This window comes from Cyprinus carpio, chromosome A14, assembly GCF_018340385.1.
Source record: "Cyprinus carpio isolate SPL01 chromosome A14, ASM1834038v1, whole genome shotgun sequence".
Classification (NCBI taxonomy): domain Eukaryota; kingdom Metazoa; phylum Chordata; class Actinopteri; order Cypriniformes; family Cyprinidae; genus Cyprinus; species Cyprinus carpio.
The window spans coordinates 1,032,405-1,056,411 of NC_056585.1; the positions used below are offsets into that span (position 1 = coordinate 1,032,405).

At 41.4% G+C, this 24,007-nt stretch overlaps 1 protein-coding gene across 1 annotated transcript; it reads right to left on the minus strand.

The window, feature by feature from the left end:
* Positions 1–1,116: 1,116 nt before the first annotated feature.
* LOC109092585 (protein FAM199X-like) lies at positions 1,117–20,685 on the minus strand. Its single transcript, XM_042769674.1, has 7 exons — positions 20,526–20,685; positions 13,097–13,270; positions 5,895–6,114; positions 5,661–5,813; positions 5,292–5,453; positions 4,228–4,437; positions 1,117–2,637 (listed from the first exon to the last, which is right to left on the minus strand). The coding sequence occupies exons 2-7, from the start codon at positions 13,261–13,263 to the stop codon at positions 2,461–2,463; spliced, it is 1,089 nt and encodes a 362-aa protein (XP_042625608.1). The 5' UTR covers positions 13,264–13,270; positions 20,526–20,685; the 3' UTR covers positions 1,117–2,460.
* Between the last annotated feature and the right edge of the window lie 3,322 nt (positions 20,686–24,007).

Consider the following 24,007-nt stretch of genomic DNA (forward strand, 5'->3'; position numbering starts at 1 on the left):
TGACTGAGCTCATGATGTCTCTTCCAGAATAAAGTGTGAACGTGAACCTGACCATCTCTGCTTGGCCCGGATCTCTCAAGTTCTGTCTGCCTTACTTCTGTTCACTGTGTTGATCTGCATTTCCACATGACCCAAAATCATTTTTAATAAACTGAAAAATTTGCATTTCTTTATAAAATGCTTTTATCCAGATTGGAATAACTAAAAACCAAAGGTTATTCATCTTAAATAGACAGTTAAATGAAAAGTGTCTTTGCACTGTGTACTGTGAGCGCTCTGACTGACCTGAGGCTGAGAAACACTTTCCCTGCCAATAGTCCAGCAGTTATTACCTATTGTGTCCCATTCTGTCGAATGAACCAGCGATGCCAATCATTCATGATTTAATCATTCTTCAGAGTCAGTTCTCTCTGTTCAGTGATGATTCTGTTGCGTTTATGAATGAAGTGACCAATCAGAAGCGTTCAGATGAGTCAACGCTGGAGTTTTTTTTATGACTGAATTCTGCTCTCGTGAATTTTCTCATCATAAACAACAAAGTGCATGTTTTCCCGGTCTATTGTTGAGCGAAGGTTTTGGAAATCACATACATGGCAGAACTGGCTCTATTATAACAGTCCTGAAGGGGATACTTCCAAACAAGTATCTTTACCACTGGGCTTTACTTGTGGAGGGCGTGAGCATTTTGTTAGGTTCAGACGTTAGTCAAGAGGATACGGACCATGCTCACGAGGCTCTTCGGCTTTATGTGAAATGAGTTCAATCTTTTTCTTGTGGAGATCTGATGACCTACAGTGAGCATTCACTCCTGCACTTGGCTACGAGTGTTGAGAACTGATTCCTGAGAGCTATACTGAATACTGGGTAAGATCCAGACGACCCGGACTGCAGCTGGAGGATCTCTGACGAGACGATTCTGACGTTCAGCATTAAGGTCAATAAACAAGATTCTACATAAATGTTCATAAACATTAAAAAGCACAATTACTCGCATGAATGTCAAGACTACACAATCCAAGTAATCGTGGATTTAAACGCTGAAATTATTTCAAGTCAAGACAGTATATGATCAACTGACACAAAAGCAGTCTGTTCAAAATATTTCACACATCAGCGTCGTCATAATTTAATTTTATTCTGTTAAAATTAAGAATATTCAGACATTTCAGCAAAGCAGTTAACTAACTTCACCTTATACATTTACATTTATGTCTGGATTAAAATATCTAAGTAGATGTCTTAGAATGATGTAAGAAATAAAAATATGTTCTTTAGACACATTTCAGCTAAATATTTTTTTGGGTGGAAATCATTGCTTGAATTGCACATTTTCAATAAAATGAAGCTTAAATTTACAAAGAAAGATTTAAAATTTAAAAAAAACAAAACACTAAGCAAGCAAGTTCTGACCCAAACAAAAGACAAGATGTAATAACTGAATGAGTAATTTTTACAGTAAAGCATCCCATCGCTTCCATTCTAAAACACATATTACATAAACATAATCACAATAAAATATTACTTTCTCCAATCTGCCTAGGAGAGCACAAGTAATAATTTCTGTAATAGCAGGTTAACAAACATGTTTAAAGTTATTGTGCACTATAAGATTTTCATATGAAATTTTAATGTCAAAAAGTTTCAAATCAGTGTAAAGTAGAAACAGCATGGAGACGACGGAGTTGTCAGTGTTCCCTCTACGCCGGAGTTCAACATGTATGTACTTCTACACACAATAACCACACTATAATTTATGTACAGTTTATGAAAAAAATCAGTGATGACGTGATGAAATTCATTTTTAAACGTTCTTCTTTGTCCTTTCAATGCGCGTAGTCACTACTGAAGAATGTGTGTCAGAGCTTGTGTTGTTTGAGATGTTATGGTATAATGCATATGTCCAATGCAAATTTAACTGTGCTGTTATAAAAAGGTGTTTTCTGGGCAAGGGTTGAACGCATTTAGTTTTTTATGTAAATCTAATATATTAATTTTGATGCTCTTCATATTTAACAGTCTCTAAAGATTCACGCTCATCACGTGTAAATCATACTTCCTATCATTTAGTACCTTTGACTAAAGACTATTAACAAATTCTTACAGAGGAGAAATAATTACTCAAACGCATGCTCTGGTCTCTTTCCAGAGTATGGTTAATACCAAGTACGGTTTAAACTTGGTGTCATATACAATTAGGGTTATGTACTTCCTCATGTTTAATAACAGATGTTTGCTGTTGTACTCAGAATTGTGAAGCGTCACTGGCACCGAGATTGACGAGGTGTATTTTAATACTTCATTACTGGGATTACTGTAACGTGATGGAGATCACCGCTGACTGTGTGACTGATGAAGGGTGACTTCAGACGTGTTTTACTGCGACAGACTTTATTAGTATCATAACTACTGATGAATGCGGTGTGGAGGAGGCGTAGAAGGAACACTGAAGGGTCACTGGGGTCACATCAGCACGTCCAGGTCGTCGCAGTGGTCCTCCTCCTCCTCCGGGACTCTGAGAGACAGCACCTCCTCGTTCAGGAACAGACCGCTCAGTCTCTCCTTACGAGCCTGTCTCTGCTCCTTCAGCTGACGCTTGCGTAAGGCCTTCTGCTGCAGCTTCCTCTGCTTGGAGCGTTTCTGGAAAACACCATCAGCTTTTATTGGTAAGAACAGCAAAGCATTTCAAGCTGGGATGCACCGATCGACTGGCCAACAATCTTTATCAGTCCATCTTAAACTATTCATCTTACAAGTCTTTTTTTCAACTTTCAGTTCAGTTCTACAGTGTCTTTGGCACGTCTGAATCTAATTAAAGTAAATGGCATGAGGTTTAAAATAATTAACTCAAAACACCTGCAAAGCCTTTAAATGTTCTCTCAGTCTAGTTCTGAAAAAAAAAAAAAAAAAAAATATTGTAACCCTTACTAAATGAAACAAATACATGGACCAGTCATTCACAATAAAAATAAATAAATATATCATGCATTTACAAAATACAAAGGGTGATTTTTCTTTTCTTGCCAACTTAAGAGATAAATATTAATTGGTTTTGTTCCAAGCAAGAGTAAGCAGTTCTTATAAAGTGTAAATGGAAGTGAGCAGAACACAGTCTGAATTTACAAATTTAATCCGCAGTCATTTAATCTTCACGAATACAGCGCATGGCTTTCATTTCAGTTACTAATGCAGACCCTTGCAAAGTACTCACTCAGAGGCAGATAAAAATGTTTTTACTAATATATATATATATATATATATATACACACACACAGGTGCTGGTCATATAATTAGAATATCATAAAAAAGTTGATTTATTTCAATAATTCCATTCAAAAGTGAAACTTGTATATTATATTTATTCATTACACACAGACTGATGATATTTTCAAATGTTTTATTTCTTTTAATTTTGATGATTATAACTGACAACTAAGGAAAATCCCAAATTCAGTATCTCAGAAAATTAGAATATTGTGAAAAGGTTCAATGTTGAAGACACCTGGTGCCACACTCTAATCAGCTAATTAACTCAAAACACCTGTAAAGCCTTTAAATGGTCTCTCAGTCTAGTTCTGTAGGCTACACAATCATGGGGAAGACTGCTGACTTGACAGTTGTCCAAAAGATGACCATTGACACCTTGCACAAGCAGGGCAAGACACAAAAGGTCATTGAAGAAAGAGGCTGGCTGTGTCTGTGGAAACAATGTGCTCAGTAGTTAAAGCGGCAGGGCGGTTTGTGACATCCTTTACGGGAAACACCAGCACAAGGCTGCTCAAAGCTCTCGGTCACATGTTGCACCAGAACCGTTTTCGAAACTGAAACGTAGAAATTGCTCATGGTTCCGGTTTTTCTCAAAAAACAGTACCAGTTCTGAATAAGAACCGGTTCTCGGTTCCCAACCCTACTTACCGTCGACAGCTTCACTGCTGAAGATAAGCAAACACTCACTGACCGCTAAAGCACAAACATTTAATCAGGACTGACTTCTCGTGTGGATTATATGCAAATATCTAAATCTAAAACATTCATATCTAGAAATATCTGAACACATATGTGAACTAAATAAAAACAAACAGATATCGGTGAGAGTTACTGTTAATTATGTTATACAGTGACGAGAACTTGTCTTATGAGAGTCATTTCCCTGTGAATCGGATCAAACTGTGTTTGCATTGAGACGGTCTCGTGTCATGCTCCTGCTGTGCTGCAGAAGTGCTGGAGTACCTTGGAGTCTCGTATCCTCTCCGCGGCGGAGGCCAGGTTGCCGTCGCTGTGAGCGCGGCTGATGCTGGAGGCGGTGGAGGCGCTGCTGCTGCTGATGCTGCTGCTGGTGATGCTGGTGTTACTGCTGCTGTGAGCGCTCACGCTGCTCGCCAGGCTCCTCTTCACGCTGCGCTGCTGCCGCCGACTGTGCTCACGGATGTAGCTCCGCACCTGAGACAACAGTGGAAGCATTACAGCAGCTGACACCATCTGATGCTCATCTAATGGATCTAATCTGGCTGTTAGAGACAATCGCTGGAAACACTTCACCACTCCTGCACTGGCCTGCCGTCAGGACGAGTCGCTTTCTGACCACGCCAAAACTCTGACTCTTTCTGTCTACTGACTACAAAACCAGTCATGAGGGTCAATGTATACATCATCTGAAGCTGAATAAATAATCTCTCCATTGATGTATGGTTTGTTAGGAGGACAATATTTGTCTGTTTGTCTGAGATAAAAAAAATCTAATATTGAGAAAATCTGGAAGTCTTAGGGAATGCATATTACTAATCAAAAAAAGTCTAATATATTGAGAAAAATATCATCTTCTTAATATCCTAATGATTTTTTGGCAAAAAGAGAAGTGTTTTATGATCTTAAATGATATGTATGTCTGCACTGGGAGCTCCTGAATAAATTATCTTCTTCTCTTTATAATATAATTTTTTAAGAAAAATTAAATTACTATTCATTTCATTAACAGTGATCTACTGATCAAAATATCTTAATCCTGAACCATGATCTTTCACTTAATGTCCAGACCTAATGATTTTTCTGGCATTTCAACAAAAGAGAAATGGGCACAGACTCTGATATGTTTGTTTGTGCTCGGAGCGAATGAAGTCTGGTAGTGACGTGGCCACACCTAGATGGTTATAGAGTGCTGTTATAGCTTGCTAATAAGCTGACGTGGCCACACTGATGGATGAGTGCTGTTTGTTTGCACTATAATTAAATCGCCTTCAACCAGAAGAATCTTCAATCATCCATGACACCAGTCATTAGTGAGTGTAATTAATCACCTGCTTGAGCTTCTCGTCTGTGAGGCAGTTCAGCTCGATGATGAACTCGCTGTCTGTCGGAAGAATCTGTGCGCTCGGGTCGATTATTTTTATGATGTCAAGCTGCTCTCGAAGTCCCATCTCTGTGCTCACTTTTCGACTCAAATATTCAATATATTCCACCTGAAACATGAAAGTCAACCAAGTGAGCTCACACAGACACTAACAGAAACTTGACTTCAAGGAAACAGAATAACACACACAAACCCAGTGAGACTGCGTCCTTTCTTTCCTAATTATGTCTGTTTAGACATTTTTCATTACAAATTACATAATGAGCATGATAATCTAAAATTTGATTAACTTGAGTGAAACTTCAGAGTTTCAGACCTGCTCGTCGTTGGTCATGGCGCTCCAGGGCAGCTCGTCCAGGTTTCGGTGCGGTTTGTTTCTTCTTCTGGACAGGAGGCAGGGTGAGCTGGGCACGCTGGGAATGATGTCTGACAGCACATCGCTGCCGCTGGCGAGATCACTGCCTGCTAACTACAACCACAGCTCTTCAACACAGACATCCACAGCTTAAGAGATAAAACACAGTGAACACACATCAACACAGACACTCACCTGCCACTCAAACTCACTGTCTGACCAGTCCCAGTAAGTGCTGATGGAGGAGGACACGTCGCTGCACACGCTGCCCTCGGGGAAGAGGTCAAAGGAGGCCAGCTCCTGCTCGTCCAGCAGCGAGTAGCAGTCGTCCTGATCGCCCACAGACACGGAGGAGAAGAGCTCCTCGCTGCAGTCCGAGCTGGCCACGCTGGTGCCGCAGGAGGTCAGGTGCCACCTGCACACACACACACACACACACACATCACTGACTGACCACAAGACACCGGACTTCACATCCCATGAGCGTGCAAAGCTAATGGTGGTGTATCACGTCCAGCTTCAGCGGTCAGTGCTGAACTCTCTTCAGTGGTGGCCACCGCTCCGTGAAGCTTCGAAAACTTTTGTGAATCATGTGTTTTGAAACAGTGGTTCGGAGAGCGAATCAAATTGCCAAAGTCACGTGATTTCAGTAAACGAGGATTCGTTACGTCATAACTGTTTTGAAATGTTTAGAAATCTCAATGGTTGGTCTTTGGGGGGCAGTGAAGAATCAGGCGAGTTCAGTGAGATCGAACCCCTGAACCAGCGTCTGCGGTTTCTACCTGATCTCAGATCAGCTTTAGCAGTTTGTTGACATTTTAATGAGACATTTGTGCAATTAAAACGATGAGTAGTAGTTAATAGGCTCTTACTGGCCTGTTTAGACAGCTCTTCATAAAACAGACAAAACAAGCCCTATATATATATATATATATATATATATATATATATATATATATATATATATATATATATATATATATAAATAAAATTTAATTTAAAATTAAAATGTAAAATTAAATTAATTTAATTTTAAAATATTATATATATATATATATATATATATATATATATATATATATATATATATATATATATATATATATATATATATATATATATATATATACACACACATATACAGTATAATACAGACATTTTACATTTAACACTATTTTATTTGCATTTAATATATTATACTTCAATAAATAATTTGCACTGGGTTAGCAAAAGCTGTTTTTAATGAATGTTTTGTTGCATTTACTCAGTTTTGACCAGCAAGTGTCACCAGCGTGCTTTTGAACACTTCGAAACAGTGACGCAATCGGTTCAATTGATTCGACGCTTCACAGAGGTTTGTTTTTCCCATCACTAGCTGAAACCAAAGATATTCACCTCAGCACATGAATCTTTTTGTGGTTTACAGGTGTTAGGGTTAATTTCTCAAAACAGAGCTCGTGTTTTGCTGAATGTGTTTTTGCACTCATGCCTGCGCACAGGAGAGCAAGCTGCTGCAGGTTTTGAAAAATAATAATACATGATTTTTCAGGTTGTTTTCCCTTAACACCATCATATGAATATATGGAAGGAGTTGTATGGATCATTTTATGATACTTTTTACAGCTTGAAGGTGGTCACTATATAAACAAGCTCAAGCATGATACGTTTAAATTTCTTATTTTGTCTTGTGAAAAGAAAGAAGGTCAGACAACTTTACAACAACACCAAGGTGAGTAAAGTCTTCATATCATGATTTTAACATTTTTTTTTTGAGGGTGAACCATCCCTTTAACATCATTATTTTAGTCAGATTAGTTGCAAAGCCTTGACTGGTATCTCTCACCCATTTAGAGACATCTGTAACGTCAAGTATTTTCATGCAAAATGGAAATACTCACATGAATTGACATTTAAAGAGGAAATGTCAAATGTAAGTTGTGTGCTGGGAAAACATGTCAAAGCACCTGACAGGCCAAGACATGTTAAAGTTGAGTTGTTTTCAGGTTTGTGCACTGCAGCAGCTCAATCTGTGACTTCCACTATTTTTCAGAGGTGTCTGTTCATAGAAATGCATTTTCCACTAGTGTAAAGTGACCTGAGGTTTTTCGTGCACAGCATATCCAGTTTAATGTCTGCTCACCCCTCTAAAGGTTTGCTACACTTTTGGGTGTTAGTGGACTAACTCAACCGATTATGCAGCACCATTAGTTAAGCCCACTAGAACACATGCCATGGTTTACAGGCCTATATTTTTTTTTTTTTTTTTTTTTTTTTTTTTTTTACACAACATTAACATCCATTCTCTGGTTATCTACAGACATAAGTATTCTTACTTTACAGATATTTTAGTGCAACAGTTCACACAACTACATATAAATGAATGTATACATGATATCTCAAGCTTCTGCCATCATGTCTGGACTCTGGTAGTGGTTTGAGAAGTAAATAATGCACAGGCCAAACTTAAACACTGCTGTAACTTTAGACTAGGCAAATAAATTTCACATGGAGGAAGAAGAATGTGTCATCAACCAATCACCAAAACCACCTCCTCATCTAACAAGGATGAAAGTATACTTTCAACAGACTCTCCATTCAGAAACCTGAAATAATAACAACAGAGAATGAATATTGTTGCAAGCAGCAATCACCGGGGTTCAAGAGCTTTAAGAGCTTTTAAAGAATGAAGAATGTGGTAAACAAGTTGTTATAAGGAATGCATAATATAACCAGTTGTATTTCCTTGAAAAGAAGACCATGTTCTTGTCCTTTATGAGAAGTGGTTTTATTTAATTTTAACAAAGGCATGTTGTGTGTCACCGCAGTTAAATTTGTGTCTATCATGATAAAACCGTAATATCAAACCTAGTGAATTTGGAAACCCATTAGATTTTTGAAAATCTGAATCTTATGATATTTAGTTGAGTAAAACTGGACTAAAAAAAAAAAAACAAATCAGATGACTACGATATGACTAAAACTAAATGGCATTTTAGTTAAAAGACTATGACTAAAATTAAATCAAAATTTGATGCCAAAATTAACACTGGTGTCCAACTATGTCCTCCAGGTGCGTTTCTAAGAAGCCAGGACGTCTAAGAAGCTAAAATAGCATTTCCTGTCTCACACTTGTCTCAGCTCATTGAAAACTCAAGCATTGTGAAGCACTCAGAGACAGTCTGAAGAAAACTCTTTAGGACAGTGAAGCAAAAAATACTAATAATATTAATATTTCAGATAGAATTAAAATTTCCTCCACAGCAGACATGGGAAATTTTGTATCATTCGACTCAGTATGACGCACTAAATCTAAAGAGACCAGTCTTGTCATTTTTGGCCAAACCGTTCAGAAGTTTTAAAGGGGTCATATGATGCTGCTAAAAAGAACATTATTTTGTGTATTTGTTGTATTGAAATGTGTTTTTGTGTGATTTAAGGTTCAAAAAACACATTATTTTCCACATACTGTACATTATTGTTTGTCCTCTATGCCCCGCCTTCTGAAACGCGTCGATTTTTACAAAGCTCATCGATCTGAAAAGCGAGGTGTGCTCTGATTGGCCAGCTATCCAGTGTGTTGTGATTTTTAAACGTACAGTGCTCATGTTTATTCAACAAAGTCAAAGCCATTTTGAAAATCTATTTGTGGCGGTCAGATTAGATATTGTGGTGGCCCACTACATATAAATCAATGTATGTGAAACCCTGCATAAACCCATTATAAACGTGATATAAACATGACTTCTAGTTGTGTCCTCTTTTGGAAGGCCAAGTAAAGTAGTTTTGCTTTCTCAACGAAACAGCGTCACACACCACGGCCTTGAGTGAGCAGAGGCCAGAGGCCTAGAGTGAGCCGCAGTTTAGAGTAAACCATGGTCTAGAGTGATCAGAGGCCGGAGGCCTAGAGTGAGCTGCGGTCTAGAGTGAGCAGCAGTCTAGAGTGAGCCGCAGTCTAGAGTGAGCCACGGTCTAGAGTGAGCAGAGGCCGGAGGCCTAGAGTGAGCTGCGGTCTAGAGTGAGCAGAGTCCGGAGGCCTAGAGTGAGCCGCAGTCTAGAGTGAGCCACGGTCTAGAATGAGCAGAGGCCTGAGGCCTAGAGTGAGCCATGGTCTAGAGTGAGCAGAGGCCGGATGCCTAGAGTGAGCCACAGTCTAGAGTGAGCCACGGTCTAGAATGAGCAGAGGCCTGAGGCCTAGAGTGAGCCGCGGTCTAGAGTGAGCCACGGTCTAAAGTGAGCAGAGGCCGGAGGCCTAGAGTGAGCCGCAGTCTAGAGTGAGCCACGGTCTAGAGTGAGCCACTGTCTAGAGTGAGCCACGGTCTAGAGTGAGCCGCAGTCTAGAGTAAGCCATGGTCTAGAGTGAGCAGAGGCCGGAGACCTAGAGTGAGCCGCAGTCTAGAGTGAGCAGAGGCCGGAGGCCTAGAGTAAGCAGCAGTCTAGAGTGAGCCACGGTCTAGAGTGAGCCGCAGTCTAGAGTGAGCCATGGTCTAGAGTAAAGTGAGCCACGGAGTGAGCAGAGGCCGGAGGCCTAGAGTGAGCCATGGCCAGTCTTGAGTGAGCAGAGGCCGGAGGCCTAGAGTGAGCCGCAGTCTAGAGTGAGCCACGGTCTAGAGTAAGCCGCGGTCTAGAGTAAGCCGCAGTCTAGAGTAAGCCGCAGTCTAGAGTAAGCCATGGTCTAGAGTGAGCAGAGGCCAGAGGCCTAGAGTGACCCACAGTCTAGAGTGAGCAGAGGCCGGAGGCCTAGAGTGAGCCGCAGTCTAGAGTGAGCCACGGTCTAGAGTAAGCCGCAGTCTAGAGTAAGCCGCAGTCTAGAGTAAGCCATGGTCTAGAGTGAGTAGAGGCCGGAGGCCTAGAGTGAGCCGCGGTCTAGAGTGAGCAGAGGCAGGCTTGAGTGAGCAGAGGCCGGAGGCCTACAGTGAGCCACGGTCGGAGGCCTAGAGTGAGCCGCGGTCTAGAGTGAGCAGAGGCAGGCTTGAGTGAGCAGAGGCCGGAGGCCTAGAGTGAGCCGCAGTCGGAGGCCTAGAGTGAGCCACGGTCTAGAGTGAGCAGAGGCAGGCTTGAGTGAGCAGAGGCCGGAGGCCTAGAGTGAGCCACGGTCTAAAGTGAGCAGAGGCCGGAGGCCTAGAGTGAGCCACGGTCTAGAGTGAGCAGAGGCCGGAAGCCTAGAGTGAGCCACGGTCTAAAGTGAGCAGAGGCCGGAGGCCTAGAGTAAGCAGCAGTCTAGAGTGAGCCACGGTCTAGAGTGAGCCGCAGTCTAGAGTGAGCCATGGTCTAGAGTGAGCAGAGGCCGGATGCCTAGAGTGAGCCACAGTCTAGAGTGAGCCACGGTCTAGAATGAGCCGAGGCAGGCTTGAGTGAGCAGAGGCCGGAGGCCTAGAGTGAGCTGCGGTCGCTTCAATGAGCAGAGGTAAGGCCTAGTGTGAGCCGCAGTCTAGAGTGAGCCGCGGGCGGCTTGAGTGAACAGAGGCCGGAGGCCTAGAGTGAGTGATCTCAATAAGCTAAAGTGTTGTGAAGATATGGGGTGCTTCTCAATTCTTATTTGTGCATCCTCGTTTCATCTCCTTGCTTCCTTACCTCGCAACTACATCAAACTTGTTGATGGTTAACTACATCAACAAACATTATGAGGATGAAACTACCCAAGAGCTTCTGGATACAGCAACATTTTTGGATCCAAGATTCAAAACCAGCTACACTGATGAGGATAAATTTCCAAACATTAAGGCCAGGGTCATGTCTGAGAAATGAGTTCACACAAGGTGAGTTAATGTATGTAAACTGGATGAAACTGCCATCTCTTAAGATAAACACTTTTTAACCTTCAGATACGTTTACCAAGAATGAGCAGGTTGCACAAAAGTGTCTCTGTATTCCTGCCAGCAGCTCACCTTCAGAGAGAGAGTTTAGTTCTGGGGAAATGTGCTGACATGTCACCGTTCATGCTTCAAACCAGAAATGGTGGACATGCTGGTTTTTCTGGCAAAAAACCTTTAAGAGAGCCATCTATTTTTGGGGTTGAATTCTGTTAGTTTTTGTTTATCGTTATGACTGGAGTTTAGCTTAGTTAATCTTAATTTATGTTGTCTGTTTTTAAGACAAATTATTACAGTTTTGTTTATCAAGCAGTTAATACTACTGTACAGTATGTTATTTCATTATGAAATGTGTGCACTGAAAAACAACTTTGAAGTTTATTTATTGTTATGAATGGAATTTAGGTTAGTTAACCTTCATTTATTTTATGTTGTCTGTTTTAAAGACAAGTTTATTAATGTTTTGTTTATCAAGCTGTCAACACTGTTATTTCATTGTGAAAGGTTTTGTTATGCACTTCTTGTGCACTGAATACATTTAGAATGTAGCATGTTTAAAAAAGCAAAAACAATTGCCAAAATCGCAAATAAAATCACAATTGCAATATTCATAAAAACAATTTTAAAAAAAAAATCGTAATATGATTATTTTGTCCATATTGCACAGCCCTATTGTAAACCCTTCTTTCTATTTTGGACCACGAAAGGAGTTTTCTTTTAAAGTCTGTGTAAAGCAATATGTTGCAAGTTTGTCAAACCATAGAAAAATGTTTTATGAACCACCCAGCCAAATTGGAAAGAAAAAAAAAAAAAAGTTATCAAAATCTTGAAAAAAAAAAAAAGAAGCAGTATTCTCTGCTGGGGGCGTGTCTGCTGTCTGCGCTGAAACCACGCCCACTCACGGGAACACTGCCATCTGAACGGTCAAATAACACTACAACTGAACTGATGCTCCTGCTAGCAGCTTGATTGGAGTTACACAGCCATACATGTTTGGTAATACAACTATGGATGCCACAATTACGTAATCGTTCAAAGTACACGTATGTTATTCTGCGTGCTTAAGATGCATTTTTTTCTTTCGTTATCTTAAGGGTTTTTCCCATTATTTTAATATTAGTTTTAGTACAACATTATAATACCATTCATATTTTTACTTTTTATAAGAAAAAAGTAGAAGAAACCAATCCGATGTATAGGTGACATTTGAGGCTTAATGCTACAGAAAAGCTCTAAAGTGTTTTCAGCTTGTTTATTTTCATATAAAAATACGGCACGCAGTTGCATCAAACAATGGCATTAACATCATTCAGTGTAAATTGTGATAATCGTAATTAATAAATCGCAATTACAATTTCAAGGGAATAATCGTCAATTATGATTTTTGTCATAATCGTGCAGCACTAATACAAAGGCTTTATTTTGAAAAGATATGTATAATGATAAAGTTTAATGTTAGGTGTATTTAATCTTGATTAATTGTAAAACAGGGCTGGGAAACACTGATCTCCTGTAGTTGAGTTCAGCACATCTTCTGTGCAGCGAGAGGGTGAAGCAGGTGTTCTTCTGAACACGGCTAACACTGACCTGCTGCTGTGGAAGCGGTGAAGCGGGTCTGTTCTGTGACACGAGGACAGCTGACACCCGAAGTCACTGACGTCCAGAGTTGCATCTTCACTGAAGTTCCCTCTCTGAGACAGCAGCGGAAACGGCTCTTCTGGAGCCAGGAACTTCTCGAAGACGTCCTCAGACATCTGGAAGCTACATCAGAACAACAGACAGCGCATCAGAACCACAAGCTCAGAGAAACAGCGGATCCAGAACTGCACTGTCCAATGCATACAAACACGGTTTTCTTTTTCTGGCAAATTCCTGTAAAACTATAAAACGGTGTTGTTATGGCACATGTAATTTGAATACAAGGTATCTAGAGTGTTTCACTCTCTCCAATCATGAAATCATCCTGCAATTAAAAAAAAAAAAGTGAACATTGCATCAGACCCGTTGTTCTTTATGACACTGACCGTAGCTCATTTTAAACTGCATTTAAACGTATAACACATGTTAAAGTCAATGTTCATGACTTGTGGACTGTACGTCTCCATAACACTTGTGTTTTTCATTTTCTCGTATCCTACCGTTAATGTTTAGTGTTTCAACATCATGCGTGTGCTTTATGATCTTTGCATGATGATAAACTAAGACGAGCAGCGTGTGCGTCAGAATGAGTTTGACACACACAGATGAAGCAACCGCTGTCATAAAGAAGCATTATTTGTGTCGATTAGCAGATAAGGCTCTAAATGCATGAGTTTATGATGTCATTTAGGCAACAAACAGAAATTTGTCAATTATGTCTTAATCTGTTTGATAAAAATGTCGTGAATGAGGGCTGATCAGTTATGCACAATATGAACTGTACTTGCCAACACCAATGATTTAGTGTACTCAGCGCTACACATCTGACAATGTCAAATTATAAAAGGCTTTTCACAATTTTCGTGAGCTATCATATAATTACATTTATTTATCTGTCACCAGTCGCATGAAGAGAATATTTACATTTTACCGTTTAAAAAGCAGTTGTTTTTTTTTAGATGTTCCTGTTATTAGAGAGAGTAAATTCACATCTGCAGCCCGACTCATGCATAGTGCTTCACTGTCAAATGTGCCTCAGTGTAGATCCTGACCCTGCTCTCAAACGACCCGAGCGCTGTACAGCATGTGCTGCCTTCACGAGAACACTGGCCTTGAGTTTCTGCAGGACCAGCTGATCGTCAAGCACCAGATCAAGACCGAGCAGTGCTTCAACGAGACGAGACCTGAACACTCCAGCACCAGTCTCTGGTCACTGCGGCCGTCACAAATCACCAACGATAAGAGTTCAACGAGACACGATTCACAGACTATCACTCCGGCGATGCTGGGAATGTGGAGAAAGCCATGAATCCAAAGAGAAGCTGTTAAATCAGTGCCAATACAAAATAGTCTTTCAGCTTTGAACTTTTTAAACTTTTTTGAACTAAAAATGGCTGCTATTTAACACGTAACAGAAGAGCTTCCGTCTCGATCTTCAGATGGTGAAAGACACTAGTCCTTCATCTGATGGCACTGTCCTGTCGCTCAGCTGAAAATCACTGGGAGTTTTGATTAGCAGACACTAGGAGGGGAACACGGACAACAAAACACACACACACACACACACACACACACACACACACAGACAGAGAGAGAGAGAGAGAATACACCAGCGGATGGCTGAATGTGTGTGTTTGTGTATATATATATATATATATATATATATATATATATATATATATATATATATATATATGTATGTTTGTGTACATATGTGTGTGTATGTATGTGTGTGTGTGTGTGTGTGTCATGGCCGCACTGGAGTGCACACCTGCATGATTCTCCAACAGCAACACCCATTGTAACTGCCAGCGTTAATGCAGGGAAGTGTATTTTGACATGGTTGACCTTTGGCTACTACTTTTGACAATGTGCCTTATAACAACAGAAACAAAGCTGGACTATTCACGACCCTGTGCTCAAGCACCCAGCGGGTGAAAACTATACAGACTTTCTGACCACTGTAAGAACACTGGGCCAGGATGAGTGGATTTTATTCCAAAATCAGGAAAGAGCATTTAGAAAGACCCTGGACACGAAACACCTCGAGGATAAACATAACTTCCTCTTCTCAGGAGAAACACCGACAAAATGGATCAGACTCATCCGCATTTTAAATGGAGTTTACTTTAAGAACGGAACTTTTACAATCACCCGGCGAAATGGAAGGCAGTTTGGATTACCTTTCCTGAAGTTCACAACCCGTATACTGAAGAGAATGAGAGTTAGCGGAGGCCTTCCTGAGGCCCAGACCGTGGATTCCCTCGCCGGCTGGATCGTTCAGCCAGCACTGGGGGTGCCACGGAGTGGAACCCATCAACAAAAACAGCTGGGCAAAGATAAACTTGCATATTTATGGCAGAATAGAAAATCTAGAGCAATCCAAATTATTCTTAACAACAGTACATACCCAAATGTACCAGTCGGCGCAAATAATATATTATCTGTGCAGAATTACTGTACTTCTAAATGCGCGCCTGAGAGGCTTGAACGCGTGTTAAATGCACCGCCATGGACTGGATCATTATTTCCCATACAATCTAGCCAACTTAACACTTTGCTGTTCACTGTTACTGAAGTTGAGAAAGTGGTTAAAGACCTCCCCAATAATAAAGCAAGTGGACTTGATGGCGTGACTTATGAAACGCTGAAAACTAAACAAATGGTATATCCAATTCTGACCAATATATTTAACATCTGTCTGGCGAATGGTAAAGTTCCAGAATCGTGGAAAGGGGCCCTGATCCATCGTATCCCCAAAAAAGATAATATTCCTGACAACCCGTCTACCTGGAGAGACATCTCCTTATTACCTACAGTCTATAAGGTGTTTATGAAATGTATGCTGTCACGAATACCTCCTTGGTTAGTAGAGACAGGAATACTTTCACCAAAGCAAAAAGCTTATATCAATAGGCAGGGGATGAACGAACATGTCTTCTGCCTTAAAACCGGAATAGATGATTTCAAACACTCATCCACCAAGTTCTTCACTGTCTTTTTGGATTTTTATGATGCTTTTGGCACATTGCCCCATGATGTCATGTTTCACGCATTAGACGAAATAAGACTACCACAGCTGTATGCAGACGTAATTAAAGATGTTTATAATAACTCTTACATCCAAGTCACATGTGGAAGCGCCCTAACCGATCCCATACCACTTAAAATTGGCATCAAAACAGGGTGCCCGTGGAGCGCCATCAATTTCATTCTGGCGATTAACTCCTGGATGAAGTGGTTGTGCCAGTGCGCGCCAGCAGGTGTGCAATCCCCAAACCCAGTGCAAGGCTATGCGGATGATGTGGAAATCTCCTCAAGAGATGAAAGTGTTATTTCCAACATGCTCCTCCGCACAGATGAGTTCATAAGTTGGTCAGGTTTAGAGATCAAACATACAAAATGTGCTGCATTCTATGAAAGACGCAGTAAAGCAAAGTCTGATAAACCCCCTGCCTTTTCATTAATGCAGAAACCCATCCGACTGTATGAACGCCACGAAACATATCCTTATCTGGGTCATAAATTTAACATCAGTGGCGATTGGGAGGAACAGATCACAGAGTTGTGTCACGAGTACACTCGAAGACTTGGGATGATTGATCCTCCCCCACTCCCCATAATGATGAAAATCAAAGCCATCAGGCTGATCGCAGCGGCTAAAATTCAACACCTTTTCCCGAACGTGCATATTCCACAATGTACACTGTTAGCGATGAACAACGAAATGGTGAAGCTGGTGAGGAAATGATTTTGTTTTAATAGTCGTACAACTCAGGACATTATCTTTCAGCCGCGTAGAGACGGAGGTCTCGGTGCTCCAAACACTGAATGGCTCTACACTGCTTCCAGAACAGGACATCTTCTAAACATGCTCAACAATGACGATATAACTGTTAGAGAACTATCACGCGAATCGCTGTTTTTACATCTACAGCGTCGCAAAATACCTGCTGCTTCTACAAACGAGTCCCAGTTTCTTGGATTTAAACTAAAGCAGAATGGAAAGTTAGACATCAGAGCAGCCGGATTTGGAGTGCGCTCCGATTGGTTAAATTTAAATGATCTCTGCTGCTGTACAGGAATACAGCTGTCCTGGACGAGACCCGACGGAGAAGTAGTTACTCTCAGCGACAATATAATGACCGATCCGCTGGTTTCCACCCTGACGATCTTCAGTAAAGACAGTACACCTCACCAGCTGCAGATTAAACACGCAAGAGCCTCAATTCTTCATCTTAGACAGACCCAAAACGGACAGCACTGGACAGGTCTCAGATTACAAGGAAAACTCGCATTACTTCAATTTGCAGACCACTCAGTGTCTCATTCTGTCTTGACAAACTTTTCAATCTCAGATGATATTCTAACTTTCATGATTAAAGCAAGATTACAGTGTCTTCCAACGAAGTATAATTTGGCAACATGGTATCCATCAAAGCATGAACCCTACTGTATATTACATCCAACTCAGCAGGAAAATGAAGTAGGTTGCTCATATACTAAACAGATGCTACAATTATAAAGGACTTTATGTGGCCAGACATGACCGTTTGGTTGATCTGGTTGCAAAGGACTTTCAAAAGGTAATCTGTGGACATGATAGTAAGATATAAAAGCATAGCACTGAACGATTTAACTGGTTTCATCATGACACATCTGACAGTGATTACTTTAAAAATATCCCAAATACTCCTGACATTGTAATTATAAATGAGGTTATGAAATCTGTATGTATCTTTGAGGTGGGCTGCTGTTTTGACCTGTATATGGATACTTGCTACTATTCTAAACTATTGAAATATCAACCACTGGTAGATCTCATTCAACAACTTGGATACAACTGTAAATTAATAATTCTGGTATTTGGAAGTTTAAGCCATGTCCATAAGAATGTGATCAGGGGGATGCAGTTAGGGGGGGCTGCAAGAAAAGGAAGCAAAAAGGCTTGCAAAATTCTGCTCTGTTTCAGCCACCATAGGGAGCATGCAAATATGGAGACGGAGATGTTTTGTTTATCCTTAATGTGCTGAGTATTATAAATGGAAGAACCTGTACAAGTATGTGAGCCATGAATTGTAGATCTGTCACCTCACCAAAGACCCTTCCCAGAGTATTTGGATCTTGTTTTCTTTGTAATGTCTTTTAGATCCAAATAAAAACAATCAAATGTGTGTGTATATGTATGTTACACATATATAAAATATACATAACATATATAAAATATACATATATTATATATATATATATATATATAAAAAAAAAATATACATACATCACACATATGTGTGACTGTGTATATATACACAGGTGCTGGTCGTATAATTAGAATATCATCAAAAAGTTGATTTATTTCATTAATTCCATTCAAAAACTGAAAATTGTATATTCATTCATTACACACAGACAGATATATTTCAAATGTTTATTTCTTTTAATTTTGATGATTATAACTGATAACTAAGGAAAATCCCAAATCCAGTATCTCAGAAAATTAGAATATAACTTAAGACCAATACAAAGAAAGGATTTTTAGCAATCTTGGCCAACTGAAAAGTATGAAGATGAAAAGTATGAGCATGTACAGCACTCAATACTTAGTTGGGGCTCCTTTTGCCTGAATTACTGCAGCAATGCGGCGTGGCATGGAGTCGATCAGTCTGTGGCACTGCTCAGGTGTTATGAGAGCTCAGGTTGCTCTGATATTGGCCTTCAGCTCTTCTGCATTCTTGGGTCTGGCATATCACATCTTCCTCTTCACAATACCCCATAGATTTTTCTATGGGGTTAAGGTCAGGCGAGTTTGCTGGCCAATTAAGAACAGGGATACCATGGTCCTTAAACCAGGTACTGGAAGCTTTGGCACTGTGTGCAGGTGCCAAGTCCTGTTGGAAAATGAAATCTGCATCTCCATAAAGTTGGTCAGCAGCAGGAAGCATGAAGTGCTCTAAAACTTCCTGGTATACGGCTGCGTTGATCTTGGACCACAGAAAAAAACAGTGGACCAACACCAGCAGATGACATGGCACCCCAAACCATCACTGACTGTGGAAACTTTACACTGGACCTCAAGCAACGTGAATTGTGTGCCTCTCCTCTCTTCCTCCAGACTCTGGGACCCTGATTTCAAAAGGAAATGCAAAATTTACTTTCATCAGAGAACATAACTTTGGACCACTCAGCAGCAGTCCAGTCCTTTTTGAAGCGAGATGCTTCTGACGCTGTCTGTTGTTCAAGAGTGTCTTGACACAAGGAATGCGACAGCTGAAACCCATGTCTTGCATACATCTGTGTGTAGTGGTTCTTGAAGCACTGACTCCAGCTGCAGTCCACTCTTTGTGAATCTCCCCCACATTTTTAAAATGGGTTTTGTTTCACAATCCTCTCCAGGGTGTGGTTATCCCTATTACTTGTACACTTTTTTTTCTACCACATCTTTTCCTTCCCTTCGCCTCTCTATTAATGTGCTTGGACACAGAGCTCTGTGAACAGCCAGCCTCTTTTGCAATGACCTTTTGTGTCTTGCCCTGCTTGTGCAAGGTGTCAATGGTCATCTTTTGGACAACTGTCAATTCAGCAGTCTTCCCCATGATTGTGTAGCCTACAGAACTAGACTGAGAGACCATTTAAAGGCTTTGCAGGTGTTTTGAGTTAATGAACTCAGAGTGTGGCACCAGGTGTCTTCAATATTGAACCTTTTCACAATATTCTAATTTTCAAGATACTAAATTTGGGATTTTCCTTAGTTGTCAGTTATAATCATCAAAATTAAAAGAAATAAACCTTTGAAATATATCAGTCTGTGTGTAATGAATAAATATAATATACAAGTTTCACTTTTTGAATGAAATTAATGAAATAAATCAACTTTTTGATTATATTCTAATTATATGACCAGCCCCTTTGTGTATATGTATATAATATATATGGTTGTGTGTATCTGTATATGTGTTCGTGTGTATATATATATATATATATATATATATATATATATATATATACACACATATATATATGCGCGCGTGTGTGTGTGTGTGTAAACAGACTCCAGCAGGCCAAACTCTCATTCTCCGACAGAGCAGCTCTAATCATCGAACATAAAGCTAATCACTATATTCCCAGTTGAAGAATCAATAACATAAGTCGGTAATGTAGTCGAGTATTTATTTCTTTATTCGTTATTTTAGCACCGCGGATCTCATAATTAGCAGCGATTAGCCCTCGAGCTCACGACCGACCGAACACACACACACACACACACACACACACACACACACACACACACAAACACACACACACACACACACACACGAACACACACACCAGAAGCACTAGAGAGTCATACTGGATCGTGCCAGTCTCTATATTTTATACATACCTGTTAAAAGTGATCTGTTTTAGGCGTTTAATGTGACCAGCGTAAACATCCGCTCTCAGCCCTCTTCCGCTGCTGACGTCACACGCAGGGCGGGCGGTTTCACACTTCTTCTGTGGTTTTTATGGCGCGTCACTTCCTGTCCGCAGGTCCTCACCGCTGTGACGCATGTCTGTTTATTTTCCCTTCTATGTAGATAGAATTGTTGTTTAATTCCAAATAAATAGATTATGATCTACAAATAAATGTAAAGAGATTAACAAAAATTAAAACTATTGACAAATAATTAGAATGAGATCCACAAAGTTTCACAAACATGAATTAAATTCACAAATAAATAAAATGAGATTTGAATATAAAAACACATATTCACAAATATATATTTGTGTCAGAACCACAACTTTGCCTGGCATTTATCTGTAAATTGTGATTTGTGAAACATTTCTTGCGTCAAGACGTGCTGACAATCCACAAATACCTGGACTCCACCCACCGTCTACTCAAGCCAATCAGATAACAGCCACATTTCGCTGACCAATCATAGCATGATCTCGCTATAGCCAATCACGTTTTGCTTTACAATCAGGGCGGTCTCGTCCTGAGAAAACTTCATTCATCTGCATTGGCTCAAATAGCTAATATAAGGGCCATAAAACGGGTAACGTTACAGTAAAAGATGTTTAAAACTGGATTTCGTTAGACCATTAGACTGTGTATCATGCCAAGCCACAGTATTATATTTTACGTGTCTTTGGGAATGCCAGAGAAACAGATCTTTAAATCACGCTATACTGGATCCGAACGCGTTATGGAAGCGTCATGTTATTCAAAAATAAAAATAAAAGCGTCAATAAGTAACTGACTAATAAATAACTTAACTCTACCTCATAATAAACATTTGTTTGTATAATCGGTTAAACTGCCGTCACACAACAGCGTTTCCCAGTTTTTCAGTATTTGAGTATATGTGGATCTAACGATGTATGAGGTTTTCTTATTCTGTGGTGTTCAGTTCACAAAAGTGACAGAAATTAATCTACCAATAAGCTTAACTAGATTTTTTTACCTTTCATGAGCATTTTTTACACTTTTAAAGCCATTTTTTTCTTAAACTGTGCGTTTTTACTTTTTTAGGCAAAATCTTGCATGTAATTAGTCAATTAGAATAATGAGACAAGCAAATGGTATAAATATCAACAAAATGAATCTTTGCAATGCAGAGGAAACACAGAAGTACATCTGAAGAGGCATTTAGACGTCACACTGTTTAATGCAGCAGAGGGACACGGGATGCTTTAACCTGCAGTTACAAATGCATATATAATGTTTCGATATTTTAAACAAAAAATGTTGAATACTGACATTTGAAATTGTTTAAAAAAGAAAAAGAAAAGATACATTAAATGTAAAATTTAAGCCACCGGTAGGTGCAGCAAGTCACTGTTAATAAGTGAGTCATTATTGTGATTGAACCGAATCATTTCAACAGTTGATTCATTCAGAAACGAAACATTGTCATGTTGCTCAGCGATGCAAAACAGTACTGTGGCTGTGTTTGGAGTTATTAGGAGTGTCTGTTGTCGAAATAGAGCAAAAACAGGCAATATGGTGTCTAAAACTTAAGTCTCTTAAAGGGGTCCTATATGCTCTTTTACAAAGTCTTGATTTTGTTTTGGGGGTCTATTAGAACAGGATCTCATTCTAGGTTGTTCAAAAAACATTATTACAACACCTCTCTCGAGATTCAACAACACCCATCTCCCCAGTCTGGCACGAACGGCTCAAAGAGTTCCTGTATCAAATGAAGGCCCGCATTCTGAAATACAAAATGTGCTGTGATTGGTTAGCTGGGTCGGTGTGTGCTGTGATTGGTTAGCTGGGTCGGTGTGTGCTGTGGTTGGTTAGCTGGGTCGGCGTGTGCTGTGGTTGGTTAGCTGGGTCGGCGTGTGCTGTGGTTGGTTAGCTGGGCCGGCGTGTGCTGTGATTGGTTAGCTGGGCCGGCGTGTGCTGTGATTGGTTAGCTGGGTCGTGTGCTGTGATTGGTTAGCTGGGTTGTGTGCTGTTATTGGTTAGCTGGGCCGGTGTGTGCTGTTATTGGTTAGCTCGGCCGGTGTGTGCTGTGATTGGTTAGCTGGGCCGGCGTGCGGTGTGGTTGGTTAGCTGGGCCGGCGTGCGGTGTGATTGGTTAGCTGGGCCGGCGTGTGGTGTGGTTGGTTAGCTGGGCCGGCGTGTGCTGTTATTGGTTAGCTCGGCCGGCGTGTGCTGTGATTGGTTAGCTGGGCCGGCGTGCGGTGTGGTTGGTTAGCTGGGCCGGCGTGCGGTGTGATTGGTTAGCTGGGTCGGCGTGTGCTGTGGTTGGTTAGCTGGGTCGGCGTGTGCTGTGATTGGTTAGCTGGGGTCGGCGTGTGCGGCTGTGATTGGTTAGCTGGGTCGGCGTGTGCTGTGGTTGGTTAGCTGGGTCGGCGTGTGCTGTGATTGGTTAGCTGGGTCGGCGTGTGCTGTGATTGGTTAGCTGGGTCGGCGTGTGCTGTGGTTGGTTAGCTGGGTCGGCGTGTGCTGTGATTGGTTAGCTGGGTCGGCGTGTGCTGTGATTGGTTAGTCGGTGTGATGTGGTTGGTTAGCTGGGTCGGCGTGTGCTGTGGTTGGTTAGCTGGGCCGGCGTGTGCTGTGATTGGTTAGCTGGGCCGTGTGCTGTTATTGGTTAGCTGGGTTGGTGTGTGCTATTATGCTGGGCCGGCGTGTTGTGCTGTGATTGGTTAGCTGGGCCGGTGTGTGCTGTGATTGGTTAGCTGGGCCGGCGTGTGGTGTGGTTGGTTAGCTGGGCCGGCGTGTGGTGTGATTGGTTAGCTGGGCCGGCGTGTGGTGTGGTTGGTTAGCTGGGCCGGCGTGTGCTGTGATTGGTTAGCTCGGCCGGCGTGTGCTGTGATTGGTTAGCTGGGCCGGCGTGTGGTGTGGTTGGTTAGCTGGGCCGGCGTGTGGTGTGATTGGTTAGCTGGGCCGGCGTGTTTTGTGATTGGTTAGCTGGGCCGGCGTGTGGTGTGATTGGTTAGCTGGGCCGGCGTGTGGTGTGATTGGTTAGCTGGGCCGGCGTGTGCTGTGATTGGTTAGCTGGGCCGGCGTGTGCTGTTATTGGTTAGCTCGGCCGGTGTGTGCTGTGATTGGTTAGCTGGGCCGGCGTGTGCTGTGATTGGTTAGCTGGGCCGGCGTGTGCTGTGTTAGCTCGGCCGGGTGTGTGCTGTGATTGGTTAGCTGGGCCGGCGTGTGGTGTGGTTGGTTAGCTGGGCCGGTGTGTGGTGTGGTTGGTTAGCTGGTGCTCGTGTGTGGTGTGGTTGGTTAGCTGGGTCGGTGTGTGCTGTGGTTGGTTAGCTCGGCCGGTGTGTGCTGTGATTGGTTAGCTGGGCCGGCGTGTGCTGTGGTTGGTTAGCTGGGCCGGTGTGTGCTGTGGTTGGTTAGCTGGGCCGGCGTGTGTGGTGTGTGGTTGGCTT